This window comes from Berghia stephanieae, chromosome 9 (genome assembly GCF_034508935.2).
Source record: "Berghia stephanieae isolate SIO BIC M18660-M18661 chromosome 9, UCSD_Bste_1.3, whole genome shotgun sequence".
In the NCBI taxonomy this organism is placed as follows: domain Eukaryota; kingdom Metazoa; phylum Mollusca; class Gastropoda; order Nudibranchia; family Aeolidiidae; genus Berghia; species Berghia stephanieae.
In genome coordinates this window covers 15,908,939-15,928,600 of record NC_088368.1, presented here as the reverse complement: position 1 = coordinate 15,928,600, position 19,662 = coordinate 15,908,939, and the positions used below count along the sequence as shown (strand labels likewise).

The following is a 19,662-nucleotide window of genomic DNA, read 5'->3' as shown; positions in this document are numbered from 1 at the left end:
TTATTTAACTACTGTTAATAGTAAACACCATGCATCAAGTGCTTTACAATTATTATCTTTTCAAATCTTGGATGATTGGAACAGCATACATCTAAAAAAAAAATAAAATGGGATAAAACATGCAGCCTGTTAGGTGCTGATAATTTTCAGACAAAGAAAGCAAAAAAAGTATGCCTTAAAAAAATTACAAGTTTTAAATTGTCCACTTGATCTGAATCTCAACTTGTAAAAAAATTTTTGTTCAAGGATATCTTTTATACAATGTATCCATTAATACTATCACACCATTAAGAAACATTATCTCCGACAAACAATAAAAAAAAAAAAAAAAATACACATCTCACTTGGCAAAAGACCTGAGGCAGTTCCAGAATAAAATAGTCTTTTGCTCTTAGTACAGGACAGCAGCCCAAAGCCACATGGAGGAATATGACAACTATAGAGGGTTAGAAGAGACTGATTTTGAATTCCTGACTCTAGGGTTAGATGGTTCTGATCATGATGGAATTAAATGTAAAAGTAAAAAACAATGAATCAACACATAATAACTACTACTACTACTCACCATCAATGAGAGATTGAAGAGCCTCCTGTCTCTCCTCCTCCCTTTTACTGGCATATTCATTCAAATCCTTTGACATCTGGTTATCTTTCTGGTAAAAACAAAGAGGTATACACGTTCGATATTAATAATTCTATTTGATTTATGTCTTATTCATCATCCTGTGTGTTGATAAAGACTTGAAAAAGCGTGTATGAAACAGTGCCAGACAAAGCTGAAACAAAAATACCAGAAACAAAAACCATCACAAAAAAAATCAGCCTGCATTAAAAGAGAAAACATCAAACGATGACACCATTCGTGTTTGTTGATAAATTGAAGCTTAAATTCTACTCCCCAGTGTTATTGTTTACAATTTAAGAAAGAATAAAAAACTTGACATCACCTACCTCTGTCATGGTAGTCAGGAATTGCCGATGTTCTTCTGCAGCTCTCACTGCCAGCTCAGCCTGGGCTTCCTCTTCTGCCAGGAAGGCTCTTTCCAGTTCAATGGCATCCTTCCTTTTTTGATCCTGAGAAGATGAAGAATAAATAAAACATTTTAAATTGGATGACACATCAATCATTTGTTGATTACATTGGACTAGAGTAGGCAGAGACAGAGGGTTTCATTAGTGTGATTTTCGGATAATAGTACATAAATATCAACATTTATATGGCTTGTTCCCGAAATAAGTGTTCGAATCCAAAAACAAGAAGTTCCGTATTACAGTGTATAAATACAGAAGAAAAGATCAATACCCGGACAACCTGTCTGGAAAATGGAGAAATCCAGATTGTGGAGTTCCGGATAAGAGAAAACTGACTGTATATAGATAGACAGACAGATAGAGAGAGATAATTAGATATATAGATAGATAGATATAAAAAACAGACAGAAAAGAAGAAGTATATATATATATATATATATATATATATATATATATATATATATATATATATATACACACAAACACACAGACAGATAAGGAGAAACAGAAAGTTAGATGATATAGATAGGCAGATAATTTTTTTTGTTTGTTTGTTGCTTTAGGTCTCTTCCAACACAATTGAGGTTATATGAGAGACCGCTGAAACAAAAAAAAACAAGCAATATAACACTAACAAAAATAGTACAAATGTAAATCAAAATCATAACCTAAAGATATCATAAGCTAAATTATAAATAACCAAGAACAAACAGGCAGAAGATTTACAGAAAAAAAAATATCCCTTGTCAAAAATACAATCACAAACCAAAGAAGCAGGATAGGCTAGTAAAGAGAAGAAGAAACGACATCACTATCGGATCGTACACCCATGCGAACATCATAGGTATACGATTCAATAGTGATGCTCCCATCCAACCACCCGCTAGGCAGATAATTAAACATATGGAGAGATAGATAGATATATAGATAGACAGACAAGTCAAACAGACAGATAGAGAAAGATAATCAGATTGATATATAGATAGACAAACAGATCAAAAGAGAGAGATAGATATATAGATAGACAAGTCAAACAGACAGATAGTGATAGATAGATAGATAAATAGATAAATCGATAGATAGATAGATAGATAGATAGATAGATAGATAGATAGATAGATAGATATATAGATAGATAGACAGACAGACAGACAGATTGATAGATAAATACACTTACCAATGCATTTTGATATGCCTGAGCTCCTTCCTAAAATTCAAAAAACGAAAGAAAAAAAAAAGAGTATTTTAATAACCTTTTAAACAGAGTACTCGACTGTAAAAAATTGTGAAACATAGAAGTTTCTGGTATTAAAATAATAAATATAATATATCATTGATAATAAAGATATATAACTTTGGACAACATGGGTGATTCCTGTTGACATCAGACATCTTGTTTGATGAGTTATCTAGATTCCTTCATGGAATGCCTAGGCGACGATGTCTTATGATGTCGTGGCTGAAAAGGCATAATTTTTTAAAATATATAAATGTACTATATACGCAATTGAAATGAGTATTTGTCATCCTGCAAAATTTTGATTTTTGCCCTAGATAATTACATTTGTTGATGGAGACACCAGTACCCAATTCAATCTTTGGTATTATACTTACAGCCATATCGGCCTCCATCTGGGACAGCTGTTCTAAGTTTGTGCTACTCCCTGGGGCCGACATTCTTCTGGCCTCTCCGCTAATTCGTAGCCAATACTTGGATGGATGTTCATAGTCTATTCCAGCCTCTAGGTAATAAATAAATACAAAATGAATTTAATGTTTTTAACATTTTAAAAATAATTTTCTAAAGTTAATTATTAACCTGAAATTCTAGCTGCCGGTATCTGAAACTTGAACATGCTTTCAATAACAATCAAAATAAGAGCTGCTACAAAAGAACAAAAATAGGTGACATGTAAATTTTCTCATTCTTCTACTTTTAAAAATTTGGAAGGAGACTTTTCACTTATCTGTCAAGATTTTATGCATTGTATTGCAGTTTACAATAACTTTGTTAACTGAGGAGGGGTTTGTGCTTGAAACTTCTCTTGTCATGTTTTTTTTTGTTCGTATTGAAGCTGTTATTTTCATTTTTATTCAATAATTAAAAATAATCTGAATGCATATTATATTCGTCAAAAATCATAAAAATGCTAATACAATGCATAGAATCAGAAAGATAGAAGAGGAGACGTTAGCATAACTTTTGATCTTAAAATCTCACGCTTGCAAATTAAAAGCTGATAAGCTTTCGGGCTCAAAACCTTACTTGTTAATAGCTGGAGAATAATTTTGAGCTGAAACATTCCATTAAGTATTTAGTTCTTTTTTGAAGCTGTTATATTAATTTTTGTACATTGCTGTTAGTAAAGTATTTTCAACAAGATTTTACAGATCCAGTAATCTGTTGGGTGGACATGGGACAGGGGTCAGAAATTTAATCTCGACTACATCCTGGATCAATATTGATCCCTTTGCTTGTGAAGCCTGTGCTCTTCCAACTGAGCTATCTGGATCCCTCACATATAAAACATAACTATCTTTATTCATTTTTCTTTTAGCTGAAGATGGTTTTTAGCCTAATACGCTCCAAGTTACATGTTTGTTCTTTTAATCTAGACCGAAGGGCTAGAGCTCAGGTGGTCGCTGGTTCGGATAAGTAAGTAAGTAAGTAAGTAAGTAAGTAAGTAAGTAAGTAAGTAAGTAAGTAAGTAAGTAAGTAAGTAAGTTCTTTTAATCTTGAAGTTGTTATATCCATTTGTGCCAACTACTTAAACATTCACAGCTTCTAGCAACTGAGTATTTATTTTGTATTGTGAGTAGAATGTTTTAATTTTTCTTCAACCCAAAAAAACTTACCCCCACACAAGAACATCATGATGGATCCTGTTCCTTTCTGACAGATATCTGAAAAATAAAAACATACACATTGTTCAAAATAAGACTAAAGGAGGAGGGGAAGGAAGAAAATTCACACAACATAACTGGGGCCAGGGTATTTAAGACTGAACAAAGAAAATAGATTTATATCGTGTTCGAGAAAAAAACAAAAAAACTGGAAAAGTTTAGAAGCCTGTAGTTGCCAGACTATAAATGAAGCAAATGACAATGAATGATGCAAATTTGAAAGTTTACCCCAATCGAAGCCATTTATAAAAATTGTCTGAGAAATTTTTTTGATTCCACAGTTGTTTTGATAAATGTAACCCATATTTGCGATATTGAAGATTTGGGAGGTAATTCTCACATTTTGATTTATCTATTGATCCTCAATTTTGCTTTATGATAATGCGTTGCCTTTTTTTTTTCTCCTGTGATCCAATTTATTTTCTAACGTCTTTGATTTGATCCCATGGATCGATTTTTAACTCTGCTTTTGTGTAAAATGTACGACTCTTGTAAACCATGTTGGACACCATTGTCGAAATGCTGGTGTTCATTAGAATCAAGTCAGGACTCGTTGGAGGTCATTTATCTTTAGAAATAAATCAAATGGGATTTCTGTTTAGTATTGAAAATTAAGTAAAATTGTTAGAATAACAACTTGTTCTAGACAGTATCCCGATCGGTCATTTGTTTTTCAATAAGACAGAATAACTTTTGTTCACTAGTCACACAACACTGCTAAAAACAAGACATGTTTGGAAACTTTTGATATGATGTTTATAAGGCTTTTGGTATAACCAATAGCAATTTTTAAAATTTAAATTGGCAATTATTAATTTAAAATCTTGTTCTTGTTGCTTGTAAATTTTCAAGGTTTCTGATTTCTGCTTCACATTGAAACAGCGTCATACTTTTGTCCAGTTTTTTTTGTCTCTTGTATCCTGTATAATAATTTTTAAATAAATATATTAGAATTAGAAAGAACAGAAATATATTTTTTTTAAGAGAGAGAAAGGGAGACAGGAAGAGAGACCAAGAGAAAGAAAGAAAGAAGGAAAGGAAGAAAGAAAGAAAAAAGAAAGAAAGAAAAAAAGAAAGAAAGAAAGAAAGAAAAGATATATACGTCTAAAAAGCTTGTACAAAAAAGCCTTTGCAAAATTTCCTGTCTTACCAGGGGGAGGAAACTTCATCTTGCTTGCATCAAGTACCAGCGTGTCCAAGGCTTTTGCACGGCACAAGTCTACAGGTAACTCTGTTACTTCATTGTCACTAATGTCCAAAGTACGCAGGCACTTGAGGCGGCAGACACAGTCTGGAAAATCCTTGAACCGATTCTCTGTAATGAAGAAATGATGTCTGATTATCTATTTATCATCATCAAATTTGGATCAAATTATTACCGACAAAAAAAAAAAAAAGTTTTTATTCAAATCTTCTGCACCGGATCCATACTGACATTTACGACAATGTCAATTGATAGATTTTATTCTCAACTTGGACTTAAATTTATATTCAAATTGATGCATAAATATCAGTGTTTCCCATTTAGTGCCTATGTAGACAAAACTTAAGTGCTTTAAAAATGCTGTCTATTTTTATCAAAGGATTTTTTTTCTTTAGACTTACGCTTGAGTTTGAGAGTTTGTAAAGATTCCAACTGAGCAAATGAGTCTGGGAGCTGCTTTAACTTGTTGTGACTTAGATCTAGAATCTGTGAGAGATGCGGTTGTGTTGGGGAAGGGAAAGGAAATAAAGGTCAGTCAAATGTACCATTAAAAAAAAAGAAAAAGAAATTTTAAAAAATGACAAGTAAAGGAGTGTTTAGAAAAAATAACTCATTAACTCACTAAAAACCAACATCGACTATCTCGCTATTTGACTGAGGTTTCTTTTGCGCCCTCATTATATATGCCTAGATTTTTCTGAGACAAATTCTATTCACAGTATCAAAACTACTGTTTTTGAATTTTACATAATAATTGTAGTTGAATAAAACTATGTAGGCCTACATGGCAATTTTCTTATAGATTGAGCAAATGAGTATTTTTTTAAATTCAATTTTTTAAAATACCAAAATCTCTAAGGTAGAGGTAGGGCCCTTTAAAAGGGGTCTCAAATCAACAACAACACTGAAAACGTAGGAAGAGACACAACATCAGCAAGTAGCTATTATAATATAGAGGCAACCCTGAATCATTTTACATCCGACTATGGTGAGAAACTGTGAATAAAGAGCCTTTTCCAAGGACACAACTTTGTTCTGCCTACAGCAGGACTCAAGCCTGGGACCTACAGCTCACAAGTCGAGAGTCATACCATTGGACAATAATGCTGCATGAAATAGAAATAAAGCTTATATCATTTGATTTTTAAAATCTTTTGTTTCTTTGTGTAAAGCTGGGAATCAATATAGATATTGTTTTTATGATTTGTATAGAATGTTTGATTATCGCAAAGTTTTTTTTCACTGGATATCAGTGACTGAGCTACCCAACCACTGGTCGGGAAATAGAGAGGTCAGAAAAAATATTGACTGCACTCAGAATTAATTTCTGACCATTTGTTGACCTTTGACCAGCTGGTGAAGAAAAGCAAAAGGTCAGAAATGAATTCTGAGTGCAGTCAATATTTTTTCTGACCTCTCTATTTCCTGACCAGTGGTTGGGTAGCTAAGTCTCTGATATCCAGTGGAAAAAGTTGCAATAACCAAACATTCTATACAACTCATAAAAGCAATATTTCGTCCATTTAATCCTACAGAAATCAGGACAAATTTTGGCTCCCCTGCTTACATTTTTCAACCTAGGACAGAATAAAAATTAAATAACTTTTTATCTATAGCGATATCAGGGATTATGAAATTTTTAAATACCTGTAGCATCTTTAAATTTCCAAAGTCACTGGGAAGGGATTTGATCTTGTTGTTGTGGACATCCAGGATCTTGGGGGGAAAAATATAAATTTTATCAAAATATTATCTTTCAGTCAGACAATAAAAACTATAATTGACTAACATGTACTTTATTATGGTTATTAGAACAAATTCCAAGTTATTTGCAGTTGATATTTTACAGATCTCCCAAGTTGTGACAACAATAATTAACTATAGATTATAGATAGATTAATACAGCCTTTTTAAAACATAAAAGTGGTGGACAATGTGCATGTTTAATAATGGGTCGACTTTGATGACAGATGGAATGGATGTTTCCAGACTTCGGAATTTGAATGATTATGTGACTTACTTTAAGTCTGGTAATTTCAGCCACGCCTCCCTCTGGCCCCAAATCAGCCAGCCAGTTGTCATGAAGAAGCAACACCTGTAGTGAAATACAGAAAAGAATACAGAGTAAATTTAAGGCTCACCTGGCTAAAGAGTTAATCGTTGTTTATTTAAATGCAGCCTGCTGGGGGCAGAATCCATCTTTTAAAATCTGAATCTTCAATTTAGTACTAAATCCGAATAACTAGATATAAAAAATTGAGTTTAAAGCTGAAATCAGATTAATGAGCAAAATTAAGTCAATGAGTCTGTTTTTTATTTTTAAGGGTTTTACAGCGCTTACAACACATTAAGGTCATATCAGCACCAGAGTCAATGAGTCGATAACATATAAAAGAAACTACAATCCCTCTCTCTATCAAGTACATTTAATTTCGGTCAAATTCAAATCTTGTAATATAGAAATTTTCAGCCATCTGTAACCCCGACTGGTTTCCAATGGATGGGTTGGCCACACATCGCATCAATCTGGTATTATGTCAGAATGACCAACGAACTTGAAGAAGAAAATTGAATTTAAAACAAAATGATCTGAATTTGGTATTCGGTGTATTTTTAAAAAGTTTAGGACATAAATATCAATTCTGCTCCAAGAAGCCATTTAGTTTTGCTCTCATTTTTAAGTTAAACTTAAAATTGAATTTTAAGCAACGGGACAATAATACCTTTTTGAGACATTTTATTATAATATATTGAGACTTCATAATTTGGACCCATGTGCATTTGTTTTTCATTAGTAAAAAAGTATTCCTTCAGAGTCATGAGGCTCATGAAGCCAGAGTTTTTCCTGGTTTCTATACCATGAAAAGGACAATAGCAATCCTTTGGATAGGACACTGGTCTATTGTAAAGTGCTTTCCACCTGATCTAACAAAACCAGCTACCCAATCACTGCTGGGTGAACATGGGGTTTAGAAAAAAATATTAACTGTATACAGGATCGGTCTTGTTAACATGTTTTCTCATCATTTGTCCAGCTGCAACCATAGACCAAATCATTGTCACAAAGACAGTACTGACAACAAAGCTCAGATCAGTTGTCAGACTGGTATTAGAATCCACTGAGTTAGACAGGTCTTACCTCTTTCAGTAGTCCTTTGCATTCAGCAAAAATGTGACTTGGGACCTGGGAAGATGAATAAATACGGTTAAGTCAGATTTGCTAGTCTTAGTTGAAATGGTGCAAGGAGATGGCATTGTGAAACAAACTTATTTGCTGTTTGTTGGAGAAGGGTTCATTGCCTTTGTTGATATTTTGTTCTTTATGAAAGGAGCTATGTTCGTATATTGTTCAATAATTTCAAGATCTCAAGTGAAGGGCGGATCAGTAATTTACTGTTAGTATTGGTATTATTACGTTATAGTGAGAAAGTAACCAAATTAGTACATCTAACTATAACTAGCACATCACAGAACACTCTTATTTTGTATTTTGGTTCTTATTATCTGTCTCCTCCTCTTTTTTTTCTCTTTCAATTCTCTTCTTCTTCCTCTAATCATCATCATCATTTAATGACATTATTATTATTATTATTATTATTATTATTATTATTATTTATTATATTATTATATTTATTATTATAATTATCATCATCATCATCATCAGTTATTGTTATTATTATTATTATCATTATTTTTATCATCGTCATCATCATAATCAGTGAAGGTGGTTTTCCATTTGATTATTGTGATTTGAGTCTAAGATAGTACAACGACACGATAGTGATACCAGAATGAAACCACAGCAACACCATGCCAATACTTACGTGAGATATTTCACAAGCTGAGACATCATATCTTGGTTCTGGGTCTTGCTCAGACTGTTTTTTTTTGGGGGGGGGGGGGGGGGGGGGGGGGAGTGAAGGAAAAACAAATTTTTAAATAAGAACGAGCAAAACTATTAATAGTCTTATTTCATTTTCCAGTAATGATCTTTCATAAAATTAAGTAATTTTTAAAGCATTAAAGCATTACGATTTACATTCAATAAAATATATATTAAGTTGGACCAGATGCCTAACAGTTAAATATAAAAAATATAAACTTGTGAGCCTTAACAATTGTAAACAAAATGAGTGTAACATCTTAAAGAGAGAAAAATATTTATATGTACTATATTTGAATCCTCCTTCAGCAAAACAAACATTAGTATGTTGTTGCAGAAGTAGGACTTAAGTTTGAAGTAATTTTTCTTATGAATTTCATTTCATTTTGTTTTCTTTTTGCTTTTTTATCAACTTTATTGAACACTTAATAATCTTACAATGCCAGTTTAAATAACAATAATATCAATAATTGTTTGTATTCAGTATTATATATTCCAACAATGCCAGTCTAAATAACAGTGATATCAATAATTCTTTGTATTCAATATCAGATAATCTTTCTATTCCAATTAACATAACACAACGATATGAAATGAACATACTATCAACTCCTGATGCTGCTGTCGCTTCCGACATTTCTCACTCTGGTGCCTGAAGAAAGGCATTTTGGATTCCTCTGGACTCGAGTCTCCTGCACTGGTAGATTTACTGTCTGGAAGAGAAAAAAAAAGACAAAATAAAACAAATCACTCACCATACAACAGACCTGCCAACTTGAAAACTTAAAAATTCGTAATTTTTAGGAGATAAAACTAGCGGTCGCCATAATTAACTTTAAAAATCAGCAATTTTTCCTCACAACGATTAAACACTTCAAAATCCTTAAAATTTTGTAGTCTGGCATCAACTTTCATTTTCAATAAGTTTTAATGACTTAGAGATGCTCATGAAATTTTGAAATAGGAACCAAACTTTGGTAATTTTACGAATTTTTCGTAATATTAGGCAGGTCTGATACAACAACACAAATAACTTTGCTAAAAAGTACATTATCTATAGAATCAAGTGCTAGCATAACCAGTATTCTTAGATCAACAGAGAAATGATTTCCACACAACCACAAACACCAATTTAAAGATCTCTAATAATATCTGAGATAAATATAAATAAGCAAAGTAGCATAGGCAAAAAAGAAAAAATTATTTTTTAAAAATAAATTAAAAAGTAAAAAGTGCTTTGGTTCAAAATCTACAAAATGTGGATACGTGATTCTATTGATGTTATGTGGTGTCAGCAAAACAGACAGAAAAATGTATCCATTTTAAGTTGTTCTCTTTTATTTTCTTGCACAAAAGCAAACTGTAGATGTTTAATATTTTCAATAAATTTCCCCCATTTATCATGGCCTATGATTTGCTGTCTTCTGAATAACTAAATAAAACCATAAGTTCACTGATGTCATCAAACTTCTTACAAAAGTAACAAAGTATATAAAAAATACAATATTTCAAAAATTAATGCAAAATACAAATTATGTTAGAAGAATCATGCCTTTATATTTATAATGTAAATATACTCAAAAATATACTTAAAAAAAAAAAGAATAATCACTAGCATTACCAATTCAATCAACTGAAAGGTTTAAGCTTGAGTATTTTAGGAACATCAAACAACATGAAATGAACAGGAAACAAATACTGGGGGAAACAGTATGAGGACTGGAGAAGAAGAAGAAGAAGAAGAAGAAGAAGAAGAAGAAGAAGAAGAAGAAGAAGAAGAAGAAGAAGAAGAAGAAGAAGAGGAAAAGCAATGAGAAGATAGGAAGAGGACAAGGAAGACTGGCTTGGCACAACTACAACACTAGTAGACAGACTGGCAGGGAATGAGGTGCTGCTCCTAATGAAAGTTCAAATGGTAAATTCCTTCTAGGATACAAGCTGACAAGGTGGACAAAAAGAATTTTCTCTGGTATAATTAGTGAACAGTTTAGTACATCCTGAACAATAGATTAAAAACAAAAGAGATTAACTAATGAAATACTATGCAATACATTCTACAACTGTTTCATTGGTTCAAGTTCTTGTTGAAACGCCAGACTATATTTTGCTGCCCTAGATATAAGTAATACAATGTAATACAATGTCAATTTTCTCTGAGTATTCAACTTTTATTTTCCTTTTCAATTCATCCATCGAATCTCTATGTCAACCAATCACAGTAATCTGGAAGAGTGTAGTTTCTATTAAATTTCCAGATTAAAAAGAGCTATAATTATAAACACAGAGCACAGGGTGTTCCAAAAGAAATAAATCATGACCAATAAAATCATGACACATTATATTTTATCTATTCATATTCCATAGAGGTTTTAATTTTCAAGCGTCTTCATTAAAGATTTGACCATCCTTTGACAAGAAAGTTATATGTATACACTATTCTCACTAAGCTACCTATAGTAATCAATGTATGAATATAAAGCTATAATACTCAATTTGTTATTCAATTACATCTGTTTCATTGCATGCAATATATTTTTTTAAATTAAAGATTAAAGTCTGGAAATGTAAGAAATCTACAGATTACATTGCCTATTAAAAAAATTTTTTTTTTTTAATGTTTAGAAGCACTGCAGTCAATAAGTAAAGCAAAATAAGTTTGGAAAAGATTACGGTCAGTTAAAACAAAATAAAATAAAAATAAAAAATAAAAAATCGGAAATCCACCTTTTTTCTTCCTTTTGAAGAAAGGCATGCCTACTTTAAAGCTTGGTCATTCTGGAAACAAGATCAAAACTGTCAAATTCAAAGGCATTGAATTCATTTCAATCCAAACACATGAGGGGAAAAGAAAAACAAATTTAAATAAGTAAAATGCAATCAAAGAATGGGCGGCTTGTGACAAGGGTGTCAAAATAAATATACCAAAAATGTATTTGTTTTTTTCATATAAAAGTCTTTAGAAGACAGAATGAAAAATCTTCTAATTATCTATCAAAAATAAAATTGCTATACATCTTTTATTCGACAACTTTAAGGCTTTTTAAAAAAATAAAAAGACATTTTCATGAAATAAAAAGTGACATAGAAAAAAAAAAATCAAAACAAAAAAAAAACAAAAAACAAAATAAAATTCACATCCCTCCTCTTTCCGCTAATGATCTAAAATAGAAGCAGGCACTAAGATATGGACATGATTTTTTTTTTAATCGGTGAAGGGAAATTTCTGACAAATTTTCATTACTGTAAACTTAAAATTATCTTTTCCAGCAAACAGCAATGATTCTGAGGTTTCGTTAATCGCATTGTTTTAGTAAATGCTTTAAAATGCACCCGGAGTGAGAAAATCATATGTACTGCTATTATCTCGACAAAGGAAATGATTATAGAATTGAAATCTAAGATTATTTACTGGTTTCTGTATCCTGAATAAAATGATCAGAGGCAATTGCTTGCTACACTTTGTAGAGAACAAATGTGACAGAACTCGCTATCTGATTCATGCAAGTTTGATCAAAGAATTACAACCAAAGAAAAAAGAGACCAAAAATACTAACTCGAATCCATTTAAAATCGGGTTTATTATCATACAAGTAAAGTGTTTGATTAAGTGTTTCAAACCAATTTGTTTCACATCAAACCAATAAATAAGATTTTTCACTGTTGATAGTTAATTACTTTCTTTCTTTTTTTTTTATATGGAAGTAAAGTATCATAAAGACCTTTTAATTCAGAAAAGTGAGTGGAGCAGGCACTTATGTTGGTAACAACAAGATATGAAGTGAATAGAAAAGTGCCAGAAGACAATAGAGAATAAAAATTTTTTTTTTTTTGCGGCGGTGGTGGGGTTTGAACCTGCGACCTTATTGGTACGACAACTCCGCCTGGCAGGTGAGAGCGTGGCTCTACCGTGTGAGCTATCCACGAACACAAAATATTCGTTTCAAACTCAAAGTCATTACTAGATCCCTCTCTCACCCACTTCTTGAGACCGCCGATTCGTTCGTACACCACCATCGCGAATAATTTTGACCAGCAGTTAAGCTTAATAGCCAATATTCTCAACACAAACATATAACATAGAAACGATTGAGACATTGAGTATGCTCCGGTGTATGGGGTGAATTTTTAATTCAGAAAAGTGAGTGGAGCAGGCACTTATGTTGGTAACAACAAGATATGAAGTGAATAGAAAAGTGCCAGAAGACAATAGAGAATAAAAATTTTTTCGCGGCGGTGGTGGGGTTTGAACCTGCGACCTTATTGGTACGACAACTCCGCCTGGCAGGTGAGAGCGTGGCTCTACCGTGTGAGCTATCCACGAACACAAAATATTCGTTTCAAACTCAAAGTCATTACTAGATCCCTCTCTCACCCACTTCTTGAGACCGCCGATTCGTTCGTACACCACCATCGCGAATAATTTTGACCAGCAGTTAAGCTTAATAGCCAATATTCTCAACACAAACATATAACATAGAAACGATTGAGACATTGAGTATGCTCCGGTGTATGGGGTGAATTTTTAATTCAGAAAAGTGAGTGGAGCAGGCACTTATGTTGGTAACAACAAGATATGAAGTGAATAGAAAAGTGCCAGAAGACAATAGAGAATAAAAATTTTTTCGCGGCGGTGGTGGGGTTTGAACCTGCGACCTTATTGGTACGACAACTCCGCCTGGCAGGTGAGAGCGTGGCTCTACCGTGTGAGCTATCCACGAACACAAAATATTCGTTTCAAACTCAAAGTCATTACTAGATCCCTCTCTCACCCACTTCTTGAGACCGCCGATTCGTTCGTACACCACCATCGCGAATAATTTTGACCAGCAGTTAAGCTTAATAGCCAATATTCTCAACACAAACATATAACATAGAAACGATTGAGACATTGAGTATGCTCCGGTGTATGGGGTGAATTTTTAATTCAGAAAAGTGAGTGGAGCAGGCACTTATGTTGGTAACAACAAGATATGAAGTGAATAGAAAAGTGCCAGAAGACAATAGAGAATAAAAATTTTTTCGCGGCGGTGGTGGGGTTTGAACCTGCGACCTTATTGGTACGACAACTCCGCCTGGCAGGTGAGAGCGTGGCTCTACCGTGTGAGCTATCCACGAACACAAAATATTCGTTTCAAACTCAAAGTCATTACTAGATCCCTCTCTCACCCACTTCTTGAGACCGCCGATTCGTTCGTACACCACCATCGCGAATAATTTTGACCAGCAGTTAAGCTTAATAGCCAATATTCTCAACACAAACATATAACATAGAAACGATTGAGACATTGAGTATGCTCCGGTGTATGGGGTGAATTTTTAATTCAGAAAAGTGAGTGGAGCAGGCACTTATGTTGGTAACAACAAGATATGAAGTGAATAGAAAAGTGCCAGAAGACAATAGAGAATAAAAATTTTTTCGCGGCGGTGGTGGGGTTTGAACCTGCGACCTTATTGGTACGACAACTCCGCCTGGCAGGTGAGAGCGTGGCTCTACCGTGTGAGCTATCCACGAACACAAAATATTCGTTTCAAACTCAAAGTCATTACTAGATCCCTCTCTCACCCACTTCTTGAGACCGCCGATTCGTTCGTACACCACCATCGCGAATAATTTTGACCAGCAGTTAAGCTTAATAGCCAATATTCTCAACACAAACATATAACATAGAAACGATTGAGACATTGAGTATGCTCCGGTGTATGGGGTGAATTTTTAATTCAGAAAAGTGAGTGGAGCAGGCACTTATGTTGGTAACAACAAGATATGAAGTGAATAGAAAAGTGCCAGAAGACAATAGAGAATAAAAATTTTTTCGCGGCGGTGGTGGGGTTTGAACCTGCGACCTTATTGGTACGACAACTCCGCCTGGCAGGTGAGAGCGTGGCTCTACCGTGTGAGCTATCCACGAACACAAAATATTCGTTTCAAACTCAAAGTCATTACTAGATCCCTCTCTCACCCACTTCTTGAGACCGCCGATTCGTTCGTACACCACCATCGCGAATAATTTTGACCAGCAGTTAAGCTTAATAGCCAATATTCTCAACACAAACATATAACATAGAAACGATTGAGACATTGAGTATGCTCCGGTGTATGGGGTGAATTTTTAATTCAGAAAAGTGAGTGGAGCAGGCACTTATGTTGGTAACAACAAGATATGAAGTGAATAGAAAAGTGCCAGAAGACAATAGAGAATAAAAATTTTTTCGCGGCGGTGGTGGGGTTTGAACCTGCGACCTTATTGGTACGACAACTCCGCCTGGCAGGTGAGAGCGTGGCTCTACCGTGTGAGCTATCCACGAACACAAAATATTCGTTTCAAACTCAAAGTCATTACTAGATCCCTCTCTCACCCACTTCTTGAGAAATTTTTATTCTCTATTGTCTTCTGGCACTTTTCTATTCACTTCATATCTTGTTGTTACCAACATAAGTGCCTGCTCCACTCACTTTTCTGAATTAAAAATTCACCCCATACACCGGAGCATACTCAATGTCTCAATCGTTTCTATGTTATATGTTTGTGTTGAGAATATTGGCTATTAAGCTTAACTGCTGGTCAAAATTATTCGCGATGGTGGTGTACGAACGAATCGGCGGTCTCAAGAAGTGGGTGAGAGAGGGATCTAGTAATGACTTTGAGTTTGAAACGAATATTTTGTGTTCGTGGATAGCTCACACGGTAGAGCCACGCTCTCACCTGCCAGGCGGAGTTGTCGTACCAATAAGGTCGCAGGTTCAAACCCCACCACCGCCGCGAAAAAATTTTTATTCTCTATTGTCTTCTGGCACTTTTCTATTCACTTCATATCTTGTCATAAAGACCTTAATGCTTTTCTTGTGTGGAGAAGATTGCATGAAACAGTAAAAAAAAAACAAATAAAAAAGAAAATTTGATTGAAAAATGAAGATAATTTTTACCATGGATAAAATGCTTGATTTATTCTAAATATTGATTGCAGTTGAACAACACTCTTTTGATAGTCAAACAGCAATCATTTTGTGGAAAAGCTGACATTTTATTGTTTATTTATTTAATCGTCTATTTATTTTACAACTACAACAACAACTAATACTACTACTATTATTATTATCATTCCTGCTACTGCTACTCCTTCCGAGCCATGAGGCCCATGGAGTCGGATCTTATCCCTGTTTCTATAGTGTGAAATGGACAATAGCAATTGCTTGCTATCCTTTGGATAGGATGCTAGTCTATCACAAAGTACTTTCTGCCTGTGGACTGCTGGGTGGAAATGGGGGTTAGAAAAAATCTCGACTGCATCCGGGATCGATCTCGGTCCCTTTGTGTGTGAAGCAAGTGCTCTTCCAATTGAGCCTGCTACTACTACTATTTTCATTATAATAATTATTATTATTCCTGTTGCTGCTACATCTACTGCCTCTACTACTACTACGACTATTACTACTACTACTACTACTACTACTACTACTACTACTACTACTACTAATACTATTACTACTACTACTACTACTAGTATTACTACTACTACTACACTACTCTACTACTTCTACAACTACTACTACTCGTTTATTCCAAAATTAGGTGCTCGGATATGAAATCAAGAATTTCCAGATTGATTAAGGCTAAGGGCACAAAAAATAGGGGAAATAATCCAACTAAAGAGATCTTCAGACTGCAGAATTTTCTATTAGGGAAACCACATAAAATTGGTTGACCTGCACTAATACTGGATGAATGATCAACAAGGTGCGATTCAAGGTGACTGTCTCTACTCAGCAGCATACTCCGATAAAGGGAGTTCAGGGTCCATACTGTCCAGGCCAGGGACTGCTTAAATTTATTTATCCATAAGTAGTCTCAACTCTCTAATGTCCACGTAAATGGATAAATCAAACTTTTCTTCAGAAGATGTTTTCATTCATTGTGTGTTGTAGAAGTACTGACTAGAAGGCGATAGATTTGCCTGCAAAATAAGTTGACAGACAGTTAGTTCTAGACTTGAAGTTACTTATTCTAGGCACTTGAAAGATGCTCCTATTGAGTGGTCAAAATTTCTGAGGGGGAAAATTTAGGCTTAGGGGCATATTTAAAATATTCCCTATTCATTTTTCTATGAGAGGAAATAAATAACAAGATTATACATCGATGGAAAGGGTATGAAATCCTGCATACAGCTGGACTATTATTAGCCTCCAATGTAATAATATTAAAGAAATCTTTGTGAAAATAGTGTGCATGCGCTTAACACATTTTAAAACCGGAAATGGTCATTTTTTATTTAAAAAAAAAAAGAGGTGGGGGGAGGATGGATGGGACATTTGTCCCTTGTTCTGTAAAAAGAAGACGGAATTTTTAATTTAAAAAAAAAAACAAAAAAAAAGTGGCGGAACCAGGATTTGAACCCGCAACATTGATTCTGATAAAACTTCCAGGGCAGACGACTAAACCATTCGGCCATGACACCCTCTTCAAAGTCGACGCATATTGTGCATATTAGTAACAACTGATTTCATGTTGGTTAATTTTATGTTTTTATAGATATTTTATTAACTTTCCTTATTTCTATGTGCATTTGTAAACATTCCATATTCTGGAATGTGGATAATTGTGTAAAAACGCGGAGTTTCAAAAATGTGTCTGGGAATAACGAATTTTCGTTATCCCCAGACAGGTGTCTGGAGATAACGAATTTTCATTATCCACAGACATGTGTCTGGGGATAATGACAGCCTTCTTTCAGTTCCACCCTTTGCTGACTGCCCGTAGTTTCTCCCTTCTATGTTTGAGCACGCACAATCAAGTTAAAGATAGATACTTCTGAGCATGCACGTTGGAGCATGCATGTTGGAGTTTTCTGAATAGCAACGGGAGACTATTCAGACTCTAGTTCGAATTGCCACTTCATTGTATGATTTGCATGATGTAATCTATTCTTCCTTGATGTCCGCTGTTTCAGCTCTGAACTGTATATTTTCTCTCTCAATAAATAATTCTTTTTCTATTTGTAATTTTGTAATGTATGATGACAAATCTTAGATATGAAATATGTTGAATAACCATATGTAAAAATTCTAGAGTTGTATCTGAAGCCGTATCTGAATTATGCTCGATTATCTGTTGGGTTGTATGTGTAGATATATATTCGATATAACGATTTTTCGCCACATTATCAGTCATAACTTTTTAACCAGATGAGATTGAGATAGTTTTGTGGAGTGTAGAGTTACAGTTTGAGAGATATTTTTTCCACTCAACTCTCTACTTAGAGTAGATGTCTCACTTCCCTTTAGTTTAAGCCTTTACTTTAACTTTATTTTTGGAAATAATATCGCTATACCTACTTATTCAATAGTTGAGTTAGACCTTAGTTGACTAAGACTGTCTACTGAGGCCTGAGCCTGATTATTTGCTGATCATAATCATAACTAAGGTATCTATTGATTGATGAAATGAATTGACAAATTATTATTGGCATTCATTGGTCATCACTCATCTCATTGAGACTCATCCTCATAGAACAAATGTTTTGTAGAAATCTATTCGTTTTTTATCTTTTATGTGAACTTACCTGTTGAAAGACAGTCAATCAATGTTTGAAAGAATCTGTTGTTAAGGTCCTGCCTGATCGACACAACTGTCTAGATAATAACAATAGATGAACCGAGAAGTCGATAATAATAATTTTATTCTTGGTCTATTTTTTCTTCTTCTTCTCTTCTCTTTGTAAACTGTAAACATAAGTAAACAAGAGTGATCAGGGGAATATACTCTGATACAAATTTTGCGAAAATTGCGAAATTTTAAAATCATGATGTCATGGATATAAATAGATCCTTTCATTTTCGACTTTCTGCTTTCATCCCGGGTGAAGTCGACTTTTTTTTTTTTACTCTCCTTTCCACCCAGCAGTGATTGAGTAGCTAGGTCTATAAAATCTAGCGGAAAGTACTTTGAGATAGACTTTCGTCCTATCCTAAGATTAGCAAGCAATTGTTATCGAGCGTTCATGACGGACTGTTTTTTTTAAAGAATCAATTTTGAGTCTAAATAATCTTGACACAACACTGGTTAGAGACAGCAGGTCACCAATATGTGCTGTAGGGAGTCACACAAAATGTTACAATACATAATATGTGGTCAAGTGGTACGACTCTAGCCTTCGAATAGGAAGGTCCGGGGTTCGAGACTCGCTCTGAGCGACGCATAGTTGGGTCCTTGGAAAATACTCTTTACTCACATTCTCTACCGTCCTCAGATGTAAAATAAGTACCTGACCACCTTACAGCGTTGTTTCTGCTGGAGAAAAAAACAACAAACAGTTGCAATGTCGCCTAACAACTAACAACAGACGTCATGTCTCATCCTACATAATGTTAAGTGTTGCTATTGGCTTGAAACCCTTTGTAAAGCGCTTTGAGCACGTTTAGTGGATATTGCACTATATAAACACTCTAGTTGAAATACATACACACTAAAGACAAATGTGCTCCTCGCCTCAAATCGGTATTATGTTGGCATGCATCAGATGACCAAATGTTATTTTAGAGTTAAAATTATCAAAAATGTGACATTTTACCGTTTGTCTCATTAACAAATTATATATCTAATTTGGTTTCTGTAATAGAAGTAATAAACTTACCCGTCTCATA

At 34.1% G+C, this 19,662-nt stretch overlaps 1 protein-coding gene across 1 annotated transcript in view; it reads right to left on the bottom strand.

The window, feature by feature from the left end:
- Window positions 1-18,741, bottom strand: part of LOC144979766 (E3 ubiquitin-protein ligase LRSAM1-like) — a gene marked incomplete in the record, with an annotated part of 41,346 nt that extends 22,605 nt beyond the window's left edge. The window contains 13 exon segments of the mRNA XM_078926836.1: window positions 566-653; window positions 952-1,074; window positions 2,210-2,239; window positions 2,647-2,774; window positions 3,889-3,936; window positions 5,087-5,251; window positions 5,542-5,626; window positions 6,788-6,856; window positions 7,161-7,235; window positions 8,280-8,324; window positions 8,965-9,018; window positions 9,627-9,736; window positions 18,582-18,741. Of these exon segments, the coding sequence (XP_078782962.1) occupies window positions 566-653; window positions 952-1,074; window positions 2,210-2,239; window positions 2,647-2,774; window positions 3,889-3,936; window positions 5,087-5,251; window positions 5,542-5,626; window positions 6,788-6,856; window positions 7,161-7,235; window positions 8,280-8,324; window positions 8,965-9,018; window positions 9,627-9,689 (973 nt within the window).
- Window positions 18,742-19,662: the final 921 nt, after the last annotated feature.